General features: G+C 50.9%; 1 protein-coding gene across 3 annotated transcripts in view; it reads right to left on the bottom strand.

Annotated features, from left to right (window-relative positions):
• Window positions 1-22,952, bottom strand: part of DHX30 (DExH-box helicase 30) — a 34,304-nt gene that overhangs the window by 2,967 nt on the left and 8,385 nt on the right. For 2 of the 3 annotated variants that reach the window (XM_082045069.1, XM_082045067.1), the window contains 16 exons: window positions 16,173-16,303; window positions 13,683-13,793; window positions 12,582-12,937; window positions 11,688-11,814; window positions 10,835-10,984; window positions 9,923-10,075; window positions 7,653-8,474; window positions 6,344-6,422; window positions 5,460-5,564; window positions 4,225-4,400; window positions 2,809-3,015; window positions 2,350-2,431; window positions 1,660-1,853; window positions 844-1,003; window positions 427-584; window positions 25-128 (listed from right to left, as the gene is read on the bottom strand). In XM_082045069.1, coding sequence (XP_081901195.1) covers window positions 25-128; window positions 427-584; window positions 844-1,003; window positions 1,660-1,853; window positions 2,350-2,431; window positions 2,809-3,015; window positions 4,225-4,400; window positions 5,460-5,564; window positions 6,344-6,422; window positions 7,653-8,474; window positions 9,923-10,075; window positions 10,835-10,984; window positions 11,688-11,814; window positions 12,582-12,937; window positions 13,683-13,793; window positions 16,173-16,303 — 3,115 coding nt within the window. Of the gene's footprint in view, window positions 1-24; window positions 129-426; window positions 585-843; window positions 1,004-1,659; window positions 1,854-2,349; window positions 2,432-2,808; window positions 3,016-4,224; window positions 4,401-5,459; window positions 5,565-6,343; window positions 6,423-7,652; window positions 8,475-9,922; window positions 10,076-10,834; window positions 10,985-11,687; window positions 11,815-12,581; window positions 12,938-13,682; window positions 13,794-16,172; window positions 16,304-22,608; window positions 22,826-22,952 lie in introns of those variants that run through there. The other variant, XM_082045068.1, reaches the window with a different exon arrangement.

Genomic DNA, 22,952 nt, shown 5'->3' with positions numbered 1-22,952 from the left:
GGTGACACACACATGATCACCCACCTGTTGATGGTTGATTTGTGGAGCAGAACAGTGCCGGCCTTTGTCCGGTACGCGTAGCTGTTGGGTTTGAACTTCCCCTGGCGGGTCACTTTGCCTTGTCTCACCTGGAAGAACAAGAGCATCTCCAACACCTGCCATCCAGCTGCCTTCCCCTCAACCCTGCCGAGCGGTAGGTACGTTCCTCCACTTCCAGCAACACGGAGGTGACCAGACCTGGCGGCCACCGAACGCAATGCAAGGGACAGCAAACAGGAGGAGGAAGATGCCACCTCAATGGCACCCAGACCATGACCTGCGCAGGGTGGGGTGGCCACTCCTCACAAGGACACACACGTCTCTAGCACCTCCACACTACCCACAGCAACCAGTGAGCCCAGAGAGCGATAGAGTGGGAGGCAGTACCTGGATGAGGTTGGGGTACAGCCCGGCCATGAGGACGCCCTTGACCAGTTCCTCCTCTTCGCTGTACTGGTTACACACGGAGGAGGGCATGGTACAGTCAGACGGGGATGACACCAGGAAGGCTTCATAGAGGTTTTCCGAGAACTGTTTGACAAGGCCTGCAGGGAGGAGAGAGCCCCAGGGAATGAGATCGGCCTCTCCCTGGCCCCGCTGGATGGAGTCACGGCCACAGGGCAGCAGCAGGACATGCTGGAGGCTCAGCCTCGGCGCTGGGACAGGAGACCTGGCCGGCCTGTGGCCTCCAGAGCACCAAAGCCAGAACCTGCGCCCGCTCCAGCAGTCACCTGCCCCATCTACCCCTTTCTGCACCGTGTTCTTCAGCCTTTCCAGGGGACAGAAGAGGCCTCTGGGACTCACCGTTGATGAAGCGAAGGCTGGGGCCGTACAGGTAATAGTCCTGCAGGTAGTTGTCCCTGGCCCGGCTGTCCCTGCGCCGCAGCACCTCCTCCCAGCCCGCCACAGCTCTGACGAACGCCAGGTGATCGCTCCCGCTCTCCCGGCTCAGAACAGCCTTGGCCTGCGAGACAGACACGCGCATCAGGAAAAGGAAGCTGCCCGGCGGAAAAGGAGCTGGGGGTGTTGGTGGCAGCGGCTGAACATGAGCCAGGGTGTGCCCAGGTGGCCAAGAGGCCACCAGCATCCTGGCTGGTACCAGCACTGGTGTGGCCAGCAGGCCCAGGGCAGTGACCATCCCTGTGCTGGGACCTGGGGAGCCCAAACCACGAATCCTGGGGGCAGTTTTGGGCCCCTCACTCCAAGAAAGGCCTTGAGGTGCTGGAGTGAGTTGAGAGAAGGGAACGGAGCTGGTGAGGGGCTGGAGAACAATTGTGATGGGAGCGGCTGAGGGACCTGGGGGGTTCAGCTGGAGAACAGGAGCTGAGGGGAGACAGGGACACAAAGAAACAGCCCCAAGTTGCGCCAGGGGAGGTTGAGGTTGGATCTGGGGAACAATTTCTTCCCCAAAGGGCTGTGGGGCATTGGAACAGGCTGCCCAGGGCAGTGCTGGAGTCACCATCCCTGGAGGGCTGGACAGACGGACATGAGGTTCTCAGGACACGGGGCAGTGCCAGGGCTGGGGGAACAGCTGGACTCGATTTTGAGGGTCTTTTCCAACCAAAATTATTCTATCCACTCCTTCCTGATTTCTGCCTTCCTTCAGGAGGGGCTCCTCACCTTGTCCACCTCTGCGCGGTTTTGCAGGCTGCTGCTGAAGGGGTCCCGGGTGAGGCAGGAAACGATGACGAGCAGAGGGTGGAGACAACGGTAGATGGATGCCAAGACAATGGCCTTCGCCAGCCGAGGATCTGTGGAGATCTGGGCGAGGCGTTTGCCCAAAGTAGTGAGGGCTTCTCGCTGGTCCAGCACTCCTGCAACAGAACCGCCCGCAAGGGCACATCCATCAGCTCTAAGTGCGGCCAAAGTGGTGACCGGTGGCTTCGAGGAGCTGCTGGAGAACCCGCCTGCCAGGCCTGGAAGATTTGGTGTCCCCTCCAGAAAAGGACACAGCACAGGGCCTGCAATAAGCACCCAAAACCTCCCTGGTCTGACCCCAGGCCAGATAAAAGGCTGCAAGAGCCAGATGAGAACCCACAAGACCCCAGCTATGAACTCCAGATCACAGTTTTCCTTCTTTCTCTATCATCCCCATCTTTTTTTTAAATCTTGGGAAGTTCTCCCCACTTCTTGAGCAAGCAGTATGGGAAACAGCACCGCAATGGGTACAGTTTGGGAAGTCCCCATCAGCTGCCACCCCCATGTAGGGACAATCCTGCCCAGTTTGTCCCATGCCAACTCCTGTTTCCCATCTTTAAAACAGCAAACGCATTTCCATCACACCCACACCACAACGCAGCATTCGCTCACCAATCTCCTGCAGCAAGATCACCGCTTCATCCACAGCTTTGATGTCAGGGCTGTCCAGAGCCTTGGAGAGGAATTCCACTGCCTGCAACACAGCGGGGAGAAGGGAAAAGAGGAAAAAAGGGATGTTTCCCATCTGGGAGCGTGGGAGAGCCTGAGGAGCCCACTGCCCTGCTCCAGGCTGCAACACGGTTCCCTCCTCGTTTGCCTCCAGGGATGCGAGCTCAGCCCTCTCCGTTCTTGCAGTCTTTCAGACATACTCTGTAATTTAAGTAATCTATACATTTCCTGGTCTTAACATCCCTAGGCAGCACTGCATTTAGGAAATACTAAAGAGTCATCAGCATGTTGGGATTTTCCTGCTCATGTTTGAGGTCAAATGACGACTCTGGAACCAGCACCCAGCAGGTCCCAGCCGCTGGTTCAGTCGCCCGCAGTTCTGCAGGCATGTGCTGTGCTTACCGTTTTCTCCGGCATGTGGATCTTGGCCTGAACCACCAGGTTCTCCAGTGGGGTGCGCAGGATCTCTGGGACCTGGTAGGTTGGCATCTTGTCCAGGCGGCTGCGAGGGAAGAGGTGATAGGCAAATCCCGACTGACAGCGGCCAGCACGCCCTCGCCTCTGCACCACGTTCGACTTGGACACCCACACAGTTTCCAGGCAGGACACCTAGGAGGAGACGGATTAGGTGTGAATCCTCACACAGCTCTTTGTCCTCTTTAAATGCAGCTTTCCTTCCCGTCCACAGACCTCAGGAACTCCTCATGACTGACCAACCATCCTGCTAAAGGGCAACGGAAGCTTTTTCCTCTCTCCTGCACCCTGCAATGACGGTCTCTAGCGAGCAGCAGCGCGCAGATGAGACCCTGATGCTGTCTGCTGGATCCCCGACCCAGTTCCACAGCACAAAGATGCCAGCACAGAGTGGTCCCTGTGTCCCCCACACCAGCGCTGCTGTGTGCCAGCACAGGCACCGCAGGGTCTGCGCCATGAGAGGAACCAGGTTAGAACCGGGCAAATGTGAAAGGGTTGGGCTTAAACTACAACTGTTCCGAGGTCTGAGTTGCCACCTGGCCCTGTTCTGGCACAGGGAGGGGAAGGAGCAAGAGCATGGAAATCACAGAAAGGTTTGTGTTGGAGGGACCTTCCCAGCCCCCCCAGTGCCCCCCCTGCCATGAGCAGGGACATCGTCACCAGCTCAGGGTGCTCAGAGCCCCGTCCAGCCTGGCCTGGGATGGCTCAGGGATGGTTCACCCACCACCTCTGTGGGTGACACGTTCTAGTCCCTCACCATCCTCCGGGGGAAGAATTTCTTCCAAGAGCAGCAGTGGCACAGCTGCCTTCCCGTTGTTAAAGGATTGCAGGCACAAAAGCCTTCGCAGGGCACACCACCACCAGCAACACGGCCTGAGAGCAGTGTAAAACTGTTTCCCCTATAAAGATGACCAACAAGCTGAGGCACTGGGCTCAAGATAGCTTCAAACACAAGCAGTTTATGGTGAAATAAAAAGAAAAGGCAGAAAGCATATGGAAAAGCTACAGATGTTGGATGGTCTAACAGAAGAATGGGAAGAGAGCAGGACTGGCCTTAAATTTCATAGAATCATTTTGGTTGGAAAAGACCCTCAAGATCATCTCTGAAGACACCAGACTTTTGCCTGTTCAGCAGAAGTTGATGGGGAGCCTGGTAAAGGCAAAGACTCACTGAATGATGAGCCACACGCTCTGTCCCCAAACAGGGACACAGCACCAGTGCCCCAGAGGCCAAAAGGAAAGCAGTTCTATCACACCATTAACAGCATCTCAAACGTTCCTCTGAAAAGATCCATTAGCTCCAGCACGTCCCAAATGCACTCAGAGGCAAGAAGGCGGCAGTACCTTGGTCTTTAGATCGTAGCGTTCCTCCTTGTGCGTGCCGCTGTCCACCACGTGGACGATGTCGTTGATGGTGATGGAGGTCTCAGCGATGTTGGTGGCCAGGACGATCTTCCTGACGCCAGGAGGAGGCCGCTGGAAGATGTTTTGCTGGTCCATCATGGGGATGTTGGAGTGCACTAGGAGATAAAAACCAGTCAAGTCCTGCCCCGCTGAGCTGCTTTGCAGTACAAGGCCAGGGTGGGCAGAGGTTCTCAGCCCTCTTGTACCATCACCTCCTGCTTCCAGAAAAGGGGGACAGGGCTGGGGACACCACTTGTTACACTGACAGGCATTGTCACAGGTTTCCTGCCAGCCAGACCACAGGAAGAATCTGCCACCCATCATTAGGGAAGGTCTTGCTTCAGTTGCTTCAACCGATGGCTCAACGTCAGCAGGGGCTGAGATCACCTCCCACGCCAGCGGGGTTAACGGCACCACCAGAACATCCCTGCGCCCCAAGCACAAGCCCCACGCCCTCCCACATTCTCCCCTTTGCAAAAGATGTGCGAGGCGGTGGAATGGGCTATCTTCACCGTCCTTTCGTTTCACTTGGTCAAAAATGGTTATCAGCAAGAGCCCGAAACTCTTCTGTATCACATATTTGCCCTGTTACAGATCAGTGATGCAGAGAATTCCCTGCAGCCGCACAGAGCAGCAGGGGAGCACAAGAACATGCAGATTCACAGAACACCTGCGTTAATTAGCAACTGAGCTGCTCAAAGTTGTGCTCCTGGCTGGCCTTATTTGACACTGAATAAGGAAAACTGTTAAAAACCAAACAAACCCACCCCGAAAATCTTACAGCCTTGCAGACTAGTACTGGCTTTTGTGATAAATTTCCCTCCTGGGATGGAGAACGTTAAATTTACTAATCCAAGCTGTGCTACAGAGTGCATCTCATTCCACAAAACAGGGCTGGAAGATCTTTTCTAGGTAGGCTCAGCACGCAGCTGCAGCAATGGCAAATTGAGCAGTTTCTTCCTCACCTAATTCTGAACTGCTGGAGGCAAACAGGAAGCCAGTTTGTCTGATCACACACAGGTTTGGATGGCCGCTGCTACGAGGAGTTATTTGTGCTTAACACGCACAATTACACAAAAAGTACATATATCGGAGTGTCCAAGCTTGCTCAGAACAACAGCTGCAGCGGCTCCTCAAGCCAAGCGGTCTGTCCGCTGCCCCAAATCCCGTCTCACCTGGCAGGACGAGGTACCGGCTGTTCTGGGATCCCAGCGTCTCCAGCAGGCGCTGCTGCACCCCTTTGATCTCCTGCCAGCCAGGGAGGAAGCAGAGGATCCCACCTGGAACGGAGCAGGACGTAAGAACGAGCAGCCTGGAAATCCAAGCACTTTTCCTCAGCTGGAGACACAGGAACCGCTTCTGCTGCCCAGGCAGGACACCCGTTATTTCCCCAAGTCCACAGCAACCTTTTAGCCCAAGAAACTCCAAGAAAAGCAGAGTCCAGATCAGTGATGACCCCGCCAGCTGATCGCTAAGGAAACTCACATCATATTTATTGTGAACTAATGAGATACAGTCACTATGGGAGTGTGACTCAGGGGAACGGTTGTCTAGACTTCACACCCGCCATGCTGTATCTGCTTCTGTGAGCTCGTTAGGGCAAGGTTTTAAAGCCAGGAAGAAAGCAGGTTACCCACAGTTTGAGGGTGAATACCTCTGCTAGCTTTGAAACACTTAAAACTCTTCAAAGTCATCTGAGAATCCTGCCTTAGTCACAAAAACATCACCTCCTGGGCAAAGAAATTTAACAGGGATGAGTCTCCAGTACAGAAAAATAACTAAATTGTGCAGCACAACGTTGCAAATGCTGGAACACAGACAAGTCGTGTCCTTCGCCCCACAAACAGCTGTACCCCAGGTCACTGAAGACTCAGATTTTGTTTCCAGCAAAGACTCCGAATTAGCTCATGCCACAGGGCTTCAGACGGCTCAGTTCAACTGGAATTCAGGGTGGCCTTGCTGAGCTCAGCTCAGCATCTGTTTTATCTGCAAAAGGTCTGGGCTTTCCACAGCTCACTTCCCCACCATGGCAAGAGGAAGGGGGCAAGGCAGAACCTACCTGGTTCTCCATGGGCGTCGATCTGGAGCACGAGGTCGGTGATCAGATCAAGATCAAGGACACATTCGTCATCTGATTGCTGGATAAAAGAGCAGGACACATGCAGATAAATGAGCGGCAATCTCGCAGACAGCAGAAAAGCACGCAGCCTCCGGAGAGAGCAAATGCCTGTACTTGGACTGTCTGCCCAGGACCAGGAGCCAAGAACCTCCAGAGCCTGGTTTGGGCTCCATCTGGATCTGCTCTGGTCACAACTGCTGCCACTTTCCTCTGCTGCGCAGTGAGGATATACAGTCCCTTTGCTGTTCTCCTGACTCGGAAGCTAAAGGAGATTTGTGTACCTAACAAGTAACAAAAATTAACATCATGTTTTTGGGGACAAAACTGCACTGTATGCACCTGGAACTTCAAATCCAGCAGGCATAGAGCAGCAGCTTTTCTATCTCTCAGTAATTTGGAACATGTGTACCAGGCCAGCTTAAAATATGCAGGTAAAAAAATACAGCCACAAGAGAAACAGAAAGATTGCCCTGAAGGCAGCGGGATGCCCTTCTCAGCAAGTTTGCTGATGATACAGAACCGGGAGAAGCTGTTGATAGACCAGATAGCTGCTGAGCCACGGGGAGGGAGCTCTGCAGGCTGGAGAAACGGGCTGACAGGTCCCAGTCCAGCAGGCTGCTCCAGGTGATCTCCCTGCCGACCTCAACCGTTCTGTGACTGCGCGACCCACAACTGGGTAAGACTCCCCACAGCAAAGACTGCACAGCTGGAGGGAATTTTCCAGAGGAACTGCAAGACCAGTTGCAAAAAGTAGTCACCAGGGAACTGAGCCGTGCAGGAAGGCGAACACGTGGGTACCAGACTGCTGTAAGCCATAACCATGCTCGTCTTGGGTCAGGCTCACACAGAGCATGTGAACATTCAGCTCTGCAACTATTTATACACAGACAAGTACAATGAGCTGTCAGCTTACTCAAACATAAACAAACGTTACATTAAAGGGAGATAAGAGTAACTTAGACTCAAATATGAAGCCATCTTTATCCACAATATAATCAAAATACTCTGGGACTACTAACTGGCTTTACCTCATAAGGGTTGAGGTGAGATTAAAGCTAAACAAACACTGTCCAACAGCCTCAGGAAGGAGAGACCAGTTCCGGACCCAAACTCTCCCCTGCTGATATCACAGAATGTCCTGGGTTGGAAGGGCCTCACAAGGATCACCAAGTGTCATCCCTGCAAAGGACAACCCCAAGTTGGTGGCTCACCTGAGGCACACAGCTCCGCCACCGTGCTGCACACCCACCTTGATCTCATAGTGCCGGTGTCGGTGCCGGCCCAGCTTGGCCAAGATCTCCTCCAGGTAGTACTCCTTCACCGGGTACATGAAACCCGGCACCTTGACCACAGGGCAATCCCCAAAGTAATGCGAGAAACGCTGATTGTCTCCCGTGGCGCTCATCAAGACCAGGCGCAGGTCGGGGTTGAGCTTCTGGATGCCTTTCAGCAGGATGAGCAGGAAATCGGTGTTGACGTCTCGCTCGTGGACCTCATCGACCACAACGTGGCTGACGCCCTCCAGGCTGGGGTTCCCCTGCAGCTTGCGCAGCAGGATGCCCACGGTGCAGAAGAGCAGGGCTCCCCCCCGCGCGGGCGGCTTGCTCTCCAGTCGCACCTGGTAGCCCACGTTCTTCCTCATGTTGGGTCCCAACTCTTGTGCCACACGCTGGGCCACCGAGATGGCGCTGATCCTCCTGGGCTGGGTGATGACGACGTTGCAGCGGGCGCCGCGGCCCTCCAGGATGTAGTGTTCCAGCAGGAGCTGCGGGATCCTCGTGGTTTTCCCACAGCCCGTGTCTCCTGCTATTACCACCACAGGGTTCTGCTCGATGGCTGACAGGATGGTGTCTTTGTGAGGATCTACCGGCAGCGGGTGGCTCTCCTGCCACGAGGATCCTCTCCTTTTCCAGAGGGCCAGGAGGTTCTGGCTAAGGCGCACTTCCTCTGCTTCCAACATGGGTATATATGTCTTCCCCGTGATTGCATCGCTTATCGCACCAGATTCCTTGCTCAGGTTCATCATGTCATCGGCAATCCGGGGCCTGGATTCCCTGATGTCCACGGGATACTGGGAGAAACAGAGAAAGTTGGCAGGGACAAAAAATTAGTACCAGTCCTGAGAAGGGCAGAACCAAGTGCCTGGAACAGGCTCAGCCAGGCTGGCTTTGCAGTGATCAAAGTCTCTTCAGACTTTTAGTAACCCAGCCATTTATATTCCGAATTGAGGGTATTTAAGGTGAGAATTAATTTGGTCAGCTCCCTGCATTTTCCTCATTGCGTCCCTATTTTAAGAGCGGTATTAGCAGTGATGTCTGAACTGACAGGCACAAAACAGTAACTTAAGCTCTTCAAGTCAGTGGCTACAGCACATGCAAAGTGATGCAAGGGGCCCTCAAAGACGACTTTTGGAAACTATCAAGTTACACCACCACCCTTCTCTCCCTCAGGAAGCCCAGACACTTAACTGGCACAAAATGTAAGGGTTCAGCTAAGCCAGAAATATTCCATCTTGGCAAAAGAAAAAACAGAAGCCCCACAGGAAGAACTAACAGGAGCAACAATAGGTCAGGAATTGTCTAGAACACAAACCAAAACATGGGTCCAAATGTTTGGAGGATTAAAATTTCAGCTACAAATCAGTACTTTTGGATTCAGCCTTATTCAGAGCCACAAACTCACGCCTTCCACGCATGGTGTGACAGCTCATGTGTGCGTAAGCACGGGAGGCAGACCAAGCTCCTTCAAGATGCTGCTGTTTTTCTCACTTTCCTAACCACTACAGCGGGTCATTCAGAAGCAGCTGCTGTCATAGGTGCAGTCTTGGCTTTCTAGGACATTCACTACTGCTTCCTTTACTTTATGGTGGCTATAAGATGCTGTAAAGGTTGCCTGAGATCTTTCTTGTTCAGGCCCAAGAGTACTATTGCATTGGTGACTTGCCAGCTTCCAAACACAGGCATGATTTTCGGTGACTTTTGTAAGATACACACATCTGTACCTGAGCTCTGCTCAGCCTCGCCTTGGTGACAACTCCTGCCCTGATGGTGACCGCTCCTAAGGAACCCTGTCTCAGCTCCCATGGGTGTCTGTCCACCCGGATGAGGGATCTCCCGAGTGAAAGCACCAGCCCAGGGACCTGCACCCACCGCTGATGGACAATTTGTGAGACACTCCTAAGGGAAACGTGCATGTACCGACACCTGGTCCTTGTAAAGCTACAAGCAGAGGCTAACAGACCCAAGCCCTGCACAAGGCACCACTCCTAAGCCTACAAAGCAAGCTATCAGCAAGCCAAAAACACACTCTGCAACATCCCCAAAGCCAAATAATGCAGACAAATATCACAGAAAGGGTCTCCCTTCCCCCAAGGTCAGCAGAGACTGATCAGTTTTTGTGGCAAACTATGAAGCCATGAATTCCCTCCACGGTTTGACATGAAGCTCTCAACCCACATGCAGTTCTTGATGTTAAACAGGCTCAGCCAAAGGCGCTCTCAGAGAGCTGAGCAAGCCTTACGTGGTTCAGGTAGTTCTCGATCTTGCGCAGGGTCGCTTCGGGGACTTTGATGTGGCAGGGTTTCCTCTGGTTCTCCCCAAGCTCCCGGAGCGATGTCATGTTGTACATGGCGTGGCTGAGGGGGTTGTTGTTCTTGTCCACCAAGCCGAGGCTCTGCAAAGGAAGAGGCGAATGCCGCTATCAGCCGAGATTGCTGCACACGAAGCGCTGGTGCGGAGAGCACACAGGTCCTGTGCGTTCAGCTAGGTTGAGTTCTTACCCCACATCCTAAATCCATCACCTCCTGCTTTTGCCACAGCAAGAAACAAGATGTGATCCCACCTCAGCTCTGGTGAAACAGGCACACCGGAGCCAGCAGCTATCTGGCCCCAACACAACACTCACAAAAGGTTTAACAGACCCATCAGAGAAACAGCAGCCGCAATCATATCTGACAAAAATCTCTCACAAGTGCCGTTCACACTCTTGCTGTGCTTCTGGTATGTTGTGGTAATTCAGTAAGTCCTGCACTATTTTCTTGGACTTCTCTGTCGACTCTAGAGTCTGCAGCTAAACTATTGCAGCAACGTTTCTGGATTAGTCCACCAACAAGAAGGGGAAGATGATGCGTCCTAATAGACATCAGCAAAGTGGCCAAGAGAACAGGCTAACGCTTTCAGGGCAATCCCCACACATCATTTATTGAGGGCTCAAAATGCACACAGCTGCCTTCTAGGGCTCCCCACAGGTCAGAGGGGTACGACAGCAGTTGGGACTGGATCTCACAGTTCAGAAATACATGTTTATTAAACACAAAATCAAAGATCAGAAAGTTTCAGGCATCACCCCACTGGGCTCAAAGAGGGTAAGTCAGGTGCAAGGAGCCTCTATTTGACACACTAGACATGGGACACAGGAGCCACGTGCACCTACCTTGAGCTTCTGGCAGGCCAGCGCTGCCGCTTTGTTTTCTGCCTCCACCTTGCGACGGCCCTTGGCAGCAAAAGTCATGGGGCAGGGCCAGCGCAGCGTGAGCTTGCAGATCTTGGTCTTGGTGCCTACCGTACGGAACTGCATGTATTCCTGCAAGGCGTAAAACCAACATCAGACTGGGGGAGACGTTAAGAGCTTACGTAATTAGGCAGGCATTTTCAAACACACCTCAATATTTCTAAGCAGAGCTTAAATTCTTGGGGTTTTTTGTTTGGGTTTTTGTTTTTTTTGAACAGTGCGCTAGAATGGGTTTACTGCACTGAATTCCACCTCCCGAGGCACTGGAGAAGCAGAAGCCAGAGCCGACAGCTGCATGGAGAACGTCACCAGGAGCCTACGGGGTGGAGCGCGGCTCCTGTTTGCCAAGCACACGAGGTCTGGGAGGGAGGTGGGTGACACACCAAGGAGTCACACCACAACTGGCAAGAACCAAGTTGTGGAAAGATTCTGTCAGCACAGAAATGACACACTGCTCCAAGTAACACAAACTTGTGTTTGATGCAGATAGATGGGGAAATGCAAACCCAACACCTTAGAAAATATTCTCCTTCATTCAGACAGCAGCTTCTCTGTTGCCCTGGCCTCAAGTAACAACATTCCTCATGCTTCTAATACAACATTTCCTCAGTTCTCACCACAAAGTCTTTGTCTTACTCTTCAGGTTGATTTTTCTAGGCCTAGTTTTAACTTCCTTTCTCTCCCCAGTTCTCAACGGCCCCAAAAAAACGCATCCAAAGTGATTCCAGTTGGATGTTGGAGCTCTGCCCCTGGCAGGGCTCAGCCAGCACCCTACCTTGACTGTGGAGGAAGAGGTCGCGATCTGGATCACTTGGGCCAGGAGGTTTTTGGGAAGCGGGAACTGCGTCAGGGCACGGATGGCAGTGTTGTCGTCTGTCATTTCAATGGAGCTCCCTCCTCGGCTAGGTGGAAAATGAGAACACTTTGATGTACAAATATCCACCCTGTGTGCTCAGACCCACCGCGCTGCAGGTCTGAAACTGAGTAGTTAAAGGCACAGATAATTTTGGTCATCTGAAAAGTCAAGCTGTACCTTGCTACTAAAATCTGTCAGTCACAGAACAATCTCCTGGCCCTGTAAAGCCACCTACCAAAAAGCAACCAAACCTTTACTCTAGCACTACAAAGCAGACAGCATCAACATTTAATAAATAACTCTGAATCCAAAGAACATTCCTAAAAACAACCACTACCGAGTCCTTATTGATCTTGCTCCTGTTGACTATTAAAAATCAAAGATTTGTGCTCATAAAATATGAAGTCAAGAAAGCAACCATGGGGATGAAAATTAGCAGATTTAAGGTCGCTCTCAAAACCAGGGTGGTCAAAAAAAGGCCTAAGTGCACATACAGAGTTTCTGGGAACAGAAATCTCTTTAAGCACAGAAGAAGAAATGCAGGTAACAAGTGGGGAGCAGCCTGTCCAAAGGGCAAGACTTGAGAGAAGACGCCTGTGCATTCCCTTGTGCTGACAGCCGGGTACAAGCCCAGGCTGCCCCGCGATTGCTCACACAGAGAACAGAAGCACAGTCAGCGTTTGGCTCAGCTAAACACCACACCAGCAAGGTGGGAAGCTGCAGCTCAACCGTGAGGAACCGCAGGGGTCCATCAGCTACAAAGAAAAATCTCTCTCTAGTGCCCTGGATTAGCAGCTGTCAGGGCAGACGTACCTTGCATCTCTGCCTGGGGTTCGAGCGTCCTGATGTGCCATCGGCAGATAATCAGAAACATCGATGGCTTCTTCTTCCAGCTCTCCTTCCTCCAGCTCCCCTTCTTCCAGCTCCCCTTCCTCCAGCTCTTCTCTCCTCATTGCTTTAGGCATCCTGCCCTGCTCCATGGGCTGGATGGAATCGTCCGGCTCCATCCGTCGCCAGCAGGTTGACAAGTCAGCGAGGGAAGGGCCGGACTTGGAGCGCCACTTGCCCTCCGAGCACCACCGCTCGTCGGGACAGCCCAGCTGGTCAGCGAGGAGCCGGTACTTCGCAGCGTCAAAGAGTTCATTTCTGGGCCCCAGCAAACCCCAGCCCTACAAAGGAAAAACACATCGTTAGCTGCAGTAAAGAGTCGATACGGATAACTCTGCAGGAAACCGGAACACATCTGGTAAAGGAGAGAAATGCAGGAGTAATTTCTTCATATCCCACAAAAAAAGAGAGAAAGAAAAAGGACGTTCAGAAACTTGGAGCTTTACTCCTGCCATTATTTCTTAAGAAGTAACGTTCACTAACCTCACTTCCCCGAGCACAAGTCCTTAGCATCATATAGCTTGTTAGAAAGTGTGGGCTGAGATTTATCAGTATTTTACTGATTAGCCACTCAGGCTGGTTTATTTTGTGCTGTAGGAGCACCTCAGACAACAAGAATTCACTTTGCTAGCTGCTGTACTCAAAGTCACTATCTGTATTCAGACAGTCTGCTCCAGTTAAGACACTATGACTTTTCTTGAACTGATAACTATTTATTTAAAGCAGCATTTGCAGTTATTTCTAGAGCTAAAACTGCACCAGGGCCCTTGTTATGAAGGTCTGTTAGGTTATAGGTTTAGCTGGCAAGGTGAGTTCACACCTGGCTGAAGAAAATGGGCTTTTTAACTCAAACAGACTGAGACAGCTCAAGACTTCACCCTCTGCCCTTGATTAGCAGATAGGCCAGCTACAAATGGGAACAGAGAATGGGAAGAGAGACATAAAAGTCAAAAATATCACCAGAACATATGAGGCCTGCACACTCCAAGGCTTGGTTCTTCCAGCTAAGGAGCAGCGTAAGCTCACCTTGAAGAGCTGACATGCTGCAGCGGCCGCCTGCCTCTCGGCATCAATCTTCTTGGTCCCATAGCCTTCCACTTCCACGTTCTTAGGCCATTTTATATGCAGAGTGACTTTCTGAAAAGCAACGATAACCAGTGAAGTGAGACAACACAGAACCATCTCTCTCTTCCACCAGGAGCAGCCCTACTTCAAACAGCTCTGAACTGCAGGCAAAGAAGAGAACTACAAATCAAAGTCCCAAACAAACTGGTCCCTTTATGGGAAGCTCCATTTCAGTAACTTTGAAAGTACAACTGAGCTCCTCTTACACCGGTACCGGAGGATGAGAGCCGCTCAAAAACCTGCGAAGAATGCTGAACCCTGCCCTTTTTAAAAAAATCGCTTCAAATCAAGAATTCCTCTTCCTCCCGGCCCTGCAGATGCTGCAGAAGAGTTTCTGCAAGGCTCAAAGGAGGGAAATGCCAAAGGAATTCTCTCCGGGTTCTGCAGCAGAGATGAAAGGTGGCGTTTCAGTCCGCTGGGAAAACCCCACCTAGAAGGCTGGAGAGAAAGCTCCTGGCTCCTCAGCAGCCTCCAGCTGAATCTCATTGCACTGCAGAAAGCTGCGAGGTGTTTTGCCTCCAGGCCCTGCAGGGAAAGGCACACACCTGCAGAGGAAAAACTGTGTCTCAGGAAGGCCAAGTTACTGCGTGCTCAAGAAAAAGCCTTGTTCACCTCCAACCGAGACCTCTTCATGTTGTGTCACCTCTCCTTGTGTCCCCACACACTGCGTCTGGGTTGTTTTTTCACCTTTTTAGTTTCCCAATCCAACCCTCGTTTTCTGCCAGAGCTCCATTATTGTTTGTTGGTGGTGGTTTGGTTTTTTTGGGTTTATTTTTTTGTTAGTTTTTCCAATCTGAAGTTATCCTCAACGTTGATCTATTTAAGTGCTAGCAAGAATGAGAACTGATTACACAAACTGAAACAATGAGGCATTGGTTATGGCATTCCAAAAGTGAAGTTCGGAACCTGTACCACTGCTGGATGAAAAGCAAGAAACACAAACCCCATGAATCATAAAGGAACTCTAAAGGAACCATTACTAATGTAGTGCTTAAAATGTAGAGATGCTTAAGAAGAATGTGGTAATAAAAACTGTCTGGGAAATATTAGACAGAATGTTATTGGAAAATGTTAATGCATCAGAACTGGATCTTTTCCTGGAATGTAGGTTGCAGTGAAACTTCAGCTGGAAGGGGCTTCCTGCTCCAGAAAGGGAGCGGGCACGGAAAGGGAGGCAGCCCCCGAACACAGAGCGCCCACCGGTGCAGAACTGCTGGGTTTGCAGCCCAGAGTGGGATCTAGGCCTCTCGCAGCCCAGGAAGAGCTCAAACTATTTGGCAAATTGTTTGCCTGGAATGCCGCTGCTCCACTGAACGGAAGAAAGAGTCCGTATTTCATTTTGCCTTTGAGTAGCATTAGCAGCCTCCCTCCATTGCAAACAAATTCTTCTTCTCTGGTTGCAGTTCTATGGTTCTATGAACATTTTAGGCTTAGTCATTTGTTCTATTCTAGAATCACAAAAAGGTTTGGGTTGAAAGGACCTTAAGACCCTTAAGATCATGGGGTCCAGCCATAACCTAAGCCTAGCACTAAACCATGTCTCAAGTGTGGGTCAGTGGGTGGGGAAGGAGACAATGTAGGGAACGCAGCCTGCACCATCCCTGCTGTCCCCATGGCTCTGACAGCCACCAGGTCCTACACGTCCCTACAGTCACTGCTCCTTTGCTCGCCCGTGTGTGGTGAAACCGTCCTGCACCGCTCCAGGGATCATAGAATCACAGTGTGGTTTGGGTTGAAGGGACCTTCCCAGCCCCCCAGTTTCCCCCCTGCCATGACAGGGACATCGTCACCAGCTCAGGGTGCTCAGAGCCCCGTCCAGCCTGGCCTGGGATGGCTCAGGGATGGTTCATCCACCCCCTCTCTGGGAACCTGGGCCAGGCTCTCACCACCCTCAGGACAACAGTTTCTCCCTCATGTCCAGCCTGAATCTCCCTCCTTCAGTTTAAACCATCACCCCTGTCCCACCACAACAGGCCCTGCTCAAAAACCTGTTCCCAAAGAACTGGAATCTACAATAAAACCTAGGCCTACTAAGGTCTAAAATATAATTTTGATTGTCTAAGGTGGTGGGTACATAGCCCAACACACTGGAGCACAGACAATGTGCCAGTTATGGCAAGCTACTTAGAAGAAAAAAATTCATCCTGCCACACACAAAAGGGGATGGACAGGACCTATATGTATGTATATATATATATACACACACCTATTAAAGTATGTGAAAATAAAGATAAACAGAAAGAAGTGAGAAAATTTATTGTTTGAAAGATTATGACACAGTTTTTACATGGAATTAAGACACCGCTCTAATTTTCTCTGTGCAAGAGTTACTTGGGGCCAGCAGGAGCCTTGGCTCACTCCCAGCCCAGCAGCCCCGGCACACAGGATTACCTTTTTCCTCGGCCCATTAGTGTGGATGTACACCAGCTTGTCCCTTGCATGAGAAATGCCCAGGGCTCGGCCAATCACGCTGTTGAGCAAGTTTTTAGGCTGTGGAAATTCCTTTAATAAATCTCTGGAATCTGAAAAACAAAGAAAATAATAGGAACTAAGTGTTTTATGATTCTTGTGCAGTCCTGTTCAGAGACGTGTTCTGACAGCTGCTCCAGTGCGGCTCTGTGAGCATTAACGTCTCTAAGCTTACAGGTAGAAAAGTATGAACTGGTTCACCTACGACATCCCCAGGCACACGGGAGCGCGAAGTCTCCTGAGATCACACTGCAAATGCAAAATTGGCAACAATAGTGTATGTCCTGTTCTTCTGAAATGCAGATTGTCTCCCCCACTTTAAAAAGTATGAATGACCTACAGTCAGAGCTGCAGCAGTGACACAGTCTAACTCCATGATGCACTAACAATCATGCAACAGTCTGGAAGGACTTTTTTTTTTTCCCAAAAAGAATACAGTATCAACAGGAAAAAACAAAACCCAGACTACATATACGTGTTGAATCTGAATAGATATCCTAGCACAAAATTCAAAGCCCAGATTGACACATAGAGCTGGTGCAAAAGCAGCTCTGTCACTCTCTGGCATCAAAACCAAACTGAGCAAGAACTATTTTGAACAGATTTGGTATTTGCATCCACCTCCTGAACCACACACATCACCTCAGGGTTAAATCAAGGGTCTCAGCAACACCCAAGTTACACATTAGATCCAGCCAGCGGTAGCAACATGAACTAACACCTGGGGTCTTACTACTTCATCTCTAGTCCCTTCTCCTTGAATTCACTGAGGTGCCTTGGTTAGAGGCTGGGAATAGGGTTTTGTACTAAATTGCTCAGAAAACCCCCTGGAAAGAAGATTGCCAACACAGTCTTTGGAGAGAAATGCTGCTCAGCTATGGCATTTGCAGGAGAGGGATATTAATGATTCATTCAAATCACTAATTTAAAACAAAAAAACAAACAATAATCAAAATCACACTGGCCCAGAGAGAGCAATGTCATGGCCAACTCACATTCCAGCCTCCTCCCTGATGCCAACACCGGCGGTTTTAGCTGGCGAGGAAGCTGCTCTAACTCACCTCTCCTATCCAGCACCGTAGGGGAGAACCTTTATTGTGAGTAGCCCTAACCTGAGCGAACACTAACCCAGAAAAATGGAGCGCACTGGTTCTTGCTGGGCTCAGAATTCATCAGCCAGGCGCAGAGCCCTGACGGTCCCCAAAGCGGAGAGAGGAGAGGAAGGGGATGTCCCAGCACAGCTCCCGTGGTCACGGCCACAGAGCCCTGCCGGTGCCCAAAGCGGAGAGAGGAGAGGAAGGGGATGTCCCAGCACAGCTCCCGTGGTCACGGCCGCAGAGCCCTGCCGGTGCCTGAAGCGGAGAGAGGAGAGGAAGGGGATGTCCCAGCACAGCTCCCGTGGTCACGGCCACAGAGCCCTGCCGGTGCCCGAAGCGGAGAGAGGAGAGGAAGGGGATGTCCCAGCACAGCTCCCGTGGTCACGGCCGCAGAGCCCTGCCGGTGCCCGAAGCGGAGAGAGGAGAGGAAGGGAATGTCCCAGCACAGCTCCCGCAGTCACGGCCCAACGCGCTCCCCAGGCAGGCAGAGCTTCACCCACCTCCTTGCACAACACCAAGGGGCTTGGGCACTACTTTTCTGAAGGCTTCTCATTCTCTACAGGTATTCAGGGAAAGTTTCGGCAAGGAGTGAGTCGTCAGCAACATGTAATTATCAGTACTGCCAGAATTAGGGATTTGCAATTGAGCAACCAAATTCAAGGAGAAATGAGCCAACAGTCACCCGCACACCAAGATCTGCCATCACGGTTTGCTGCAAACTCCAAATGCGGGGCTGCTATCATGAATATCTGCAGTAAGTGGCTCCAGAGAGGAGAGCGTTAAGAGAAACGCTCTGTAACACGGGCGTGGGGAAAGAGAAGTTCCCCAAGAGCTGCTCAGCAAGGGACAACCCAAGTCATGAGGGTGAATCACGGGGGCTCATCAACAGGGAACCCACGGAGGTTTCGAGGACGGCAAAAGGGTGATGTTGTACCATGGCAGACCCAGCACTGTCAGACTGTGGATACTTGGGTAAGGGAGAGCAAAACAACACAGTGCTGATCATATCATGGTCTTAAAAAATATATATACACAAGCACCAAACCAAACCCAAGCCCAGCATGCTGATCCATTCAGAAAAAAAAAAAAATGACTGGCGATTTTGGAAGTTCTTCCATTGAAGAACCAGCTATATCTCAGAGAAACTTCCTTAAGAAGTCAAATGGACCAGAGAGAGAAGGAATTCGGGTTCCTTAACGTGTCCAGGGAGGAACTGAAATCAAGCTCTGTGGCCTGGGATGAGGGTGGTGAGAGCTGGGTTTCACCTGAAGACAAGTTGCATCGGAATTTCAACAACTGTCTCATCCTGAGCCGCAGCTGGAACTGGCTCAGGTTGGAGTTACTTTTCGAGCTGGTATGTAGAGGACAAGCTGGGATTTAGAGGGCAGTGTCAAAACAAACAGATCAGAACTGCTGCCTGTTCAACCTCCTTCGACCACACCAGTGCGGAAAAGACTACACAACGCACGACGGGTTTTCTGCCACCCTCATGCACCTGATGGTCGGCCACGGTATCTTCCCATATGAAGAAAAATGGTTAAAAGCCCATATGTGTGCTGTTTCTCACACACATGTGGGCAAAAGTCTTGGGCAATTACAGGGGGAGATGCAGGAAGTGCTCTGATTTATCAACACTATTTGTCCAAGAATTGCCTTCTCTGTATCGGCCAGGAGAGCATGAAAACGGTCTCAGCCTAACAAAGAAGTACAAGCCAATCTTCCGTGATTATACAGCAAATGTGACATTTCTACCTACTCATAGAGCGAGCACCACTATATTCAGACCTCAACCTGTTCAAGAAAACTGGAAAAGTGACTAAGATTCTGGAACTCTCAAGTTCTACTCCAGTAACAATTCCCCAATGCACTATTAAATTCACTTAATAAACTAACTAAATAAAAACCCCTCTAGCATCATTCTGTATTATTTGGCCTCTCGTTGTTTCCCCTTTCAAAAACAATACCCTGAGACATTTCGTGATAAGTAACAGGCAGAGGTAAGAAGCAAATTCTTTCTAAATATCTGAACAAGCATGCTATTACCTCTAAATATCTGAACAATACGCTATTACCTCACAACAGAGCCAGTTTCTCACATTGAGGTAGCTCCTCAGTGAAGACTAAATATTTAATCCATTCTAGAGCGAAGAAGAATAGGATCTCTAAATAACAAAGCCCAGTCGTGGCTTGCAGACTCAGACACAATGTATTCTTCAGCGCTGACAATGCCATATTCAGCAGCGCCGGCTGACGTACCCACTGCGACGCCACGGCTTGATGGATTACCCACAGCCCTGTTCGGAGCTGAAAGGATCTTATCTCGCGCGGAGCCATGCCTCGCTCCCAGCTTTTAAAGGAACAATCCCAAATCCCAGAACTGGATCTGCAGAACGTTCCCTTCCCTGCCAGCTTGGAGTTCTTGGCATCTTCCTCCAAAGGGAGCTGGAGTTCTCTCGCTGATGAGAATGGATATTTGTGTAGGAATTGTATTAGCGGTACTCACAGCCAGGAGTATAACCTCATACAGAGCTGATTTTCACACCCATTTCCGAGCAAGTCAGAACCGTATATGATGTCCACACCGCAGCTCCGAGATCACAAAGGAATATGAAAAGCCTGTCTTGGATAGCAGACAATTCAGGGTGGGGTTATCAAAGAAGTCAATTAACTAATTTAAGTTCCTCAGAGCCAGTGAGTGCTTCAGCTTAACTTGATTGTGAAAGTCCACGGCAATTCCAAGCAACACTGAAAGGGAGCTCCCAGCTAAGCCTTCTATTAACAAACCTGACATGCAAAGGCACCATCAGCTACAACAAGAGCACAAATAAAACAGCCCAGAGTCTCATTTGAGAAAGGTGGGAGCATTAGATTGATTTCAGCAGTTTCTATCCTCCCTCAAATTCTCTTCCCTGGAGAAGCAACAAACAAGCATCCCTGAAGAAGCAACAAATGAGCAGCAAGGACAAACTATTAAATCCAACACTCATCAAGATAAAAACCCCTGCAGTAACAAATTCGAGTCAAAGGAGAATGCTCTGAATGCATCAGAAATTCACAGGGAAGAAGAAAGCCCTCTGGCTCCATAATATCCAATTCTCAAGGAATTTGCTTGGGCAGGTTTTACTGGGAAGAGATGGAGGGGGGCAGAGAAGGTTCCGCCTGGCAGTTTTGTTTGGAGTACACAAAAATAGTGTTAGTTTGGGGGGTCTGGGGTATTTTTAACCATCACCTGGTGACCCTGCCCAAGGCTCCTTTCGAGCATACACAGTAATAAAAACCACATGCAGTTCTTGCCTAAAGAACAAACCGAAAAATACGGCTTCTTCCAAAGCAGGTGCGCTCAGCAGAGGAGGAGAATGAGCCACGGCCAAGCTCCATCCTCAGAGACCTCCAGAACTCGGCCGGACACGGCGCTGACCAGCCTGCTCCGAGAAGGGGATCAGGCCACGCGGCAGAGTCCAACCCTAATTCTTCTGCGATGCTATGATGGCAAATGTCATTAGTGTCAGAGAAAGATCCTTCTTGGAGGAGGCAGAGGTCAAGATCACGTACATCTCGGTAACAAGCGAGAAGAGCCATAGGTCTGAGTGCACAGGCGGAGAAGCTCGCTGCTTCACACGTTCTGCTCCAAAATCCCACCATTCAGGCCAACAAAGCAAAGCCTTAGATGTTAACACCAATGTAACGCTGGCGTCCTGTAAGCTGGCCTCAGATCAGGGCTGATTTTTCCATGTTTGTATCCAAGGCTAGTAACAATAGCAGTCAAATGAGGATAGCTAACAAGGCATCAATTTACAAGTTGAAGGCTTAGAACTTGCCCTCATAAATAGTTTTTAAAAATATTTTTCATGATCTCTATGTGTTCAAGTAACAGCTGTACATGTGGGGCAGACTGAGAGACTCTCAAGACTTTCTATCTGCTCATCTGAAATGAATCCTCCGATATTGCCAGACTCTCCAGAACAGTCCCCGTGGTCAATGCACCAGATAAATGGGAAGGATGAGTGAACTGAAGCCCAAAAAGTACCCAAGTACTCTCTGGAAACACATTACAGAAAGTGCTGAGGAATGAAATACAAAAGAGGGAAGGGAAAAATAAAATGGTTTATTACTTTTCTCAGGCAACACCTGAACCAGCTCATTAAACAATAATTTGGGGTGGTTTAGCATTTACTGTGGAATTAAGATTTAATTTGCTCTGTTGAACAGCTTGAAGGTAACAATTCCAGACCATCTGACTGAACTACAAGATATAGCTCAGCAAGGCTTCTGAAAGGAAAGTGGAACCAAGACCCAAAGAAATCAGAAACCACAGAGAGAAAAGAATAATTAAAAAAAAAAAAGTGCTGGAGGGTAAGAAGAAAGATGGGGGAAGAAAGAAGTTGTTTTTATGTAAAAACAATCAAAATTTCCGAAGTGGAAGATTACAGCCTAAGAAATAAAACTCACTAAACCAGTGATTTTTAAAAGGAAAAATGTAGCAGTTCAAGTCACAAGCTGGAAACTGTAACCTCCAGCACAAAACTACTCATATCTTTCTCAACTGAAAGTGTTCTTCACCCTCCACAATCCAACGAAAACCAATTGTCAAAAAACGACATCAAAACACACTTTCAAACGTTCTTATGCAAAAGTAACAGTTCCGTGTGACCAGCAGGAAAGCGTTTACCCTTCACACACCTGAGCCCCGCTCCCCTCCCAGCCCACTCTGCTGCGGGCTGACATCCAACAGGGAAAAGAAATATTCCAGGTTTAGACAGAGACACCATCCCTGGCCAGGCGGTGCAAACATCAGGATTCACGTTAATGAGAGCTGCCCGCATCCCGATTAGCGTTCCATCAGCAGGACCACCCGGAAGGCCAGAGCAAACCCTTTGTACAGGGATGCGGATGAAGCGCCGCTCCGAAGGGCCCGCAACCTGCTCCGACCTAACGGAACCTGCTGCACGGCCACGGTCCAGAGCTTTTCCCGGCGGATGCTCGATGGGCGTGCTCAACCCATCAGGATTTCCAGCCAAAGAGCCGTTTATGATTTTTCTCTCGCGTCAAGCCACGGTGGGTGATCAGAAGTGGCAAAGGACTTTTAGCCAGAGCCGCCTCGGCCCCGGCTTCAAAGCGGCGACCTTGAGCCGAAGGGCTCCGCACCCCTTCCCCGGAGAAGCCCCCGCCAACAAAGAGCCCCGCGCACCCCGGGGCTGCCACAAAGGCCTCGGCCCCCGCCGCTCTCCCCGCACCGACCCCCGCAGCCCGCGGCCCGTTACCTGCGGCGGCGGCGGCGCAGCCGTGCGTGCAGACCCCGCCGCAGCTCGCCGGCTCCTCTCCCTTACCGCGCATCCCGGCGAGGAGCGCGTTCCCCGGGGCGGGACTCGGGCCCGCGATGGCCCGGCCGGCCCGCTCGGCCTGGCCCAGCCGCCCGCAGCGAGAGGAGGCCGGGGGGCCCGGCTGCAGGCGCGGGGGGCGGGACGAGCTCACGCTCCCTCCACCCCGCCCCGGGCAGCCGAGACTCGCTCCTCCCTTCCGCTGCGTGCGGGGCCGACGCGACGCGGCTTCCCCGCCAGCCGGGACCGCGCACACCGGGGGCGCCGCCGGTTCCTCCTCCTTCCTT

This window comes from Streptopelia decaocto (genome assembly GCF_964273445.1).
Source record: "Streptopelia decaocto genome assembly, chromosome: 2".
NCBI classification, from domain to species: Eukaryota; Metazoa; Chordata; class Aves; order Columbiformes; family Columbidae; genus Streptopelia; species Streptopelia decaocto.
Note: the sequence above shows the minus strand (reverse complement) of the source record. Positions and strands in the feature narration are given on the sequence as shown.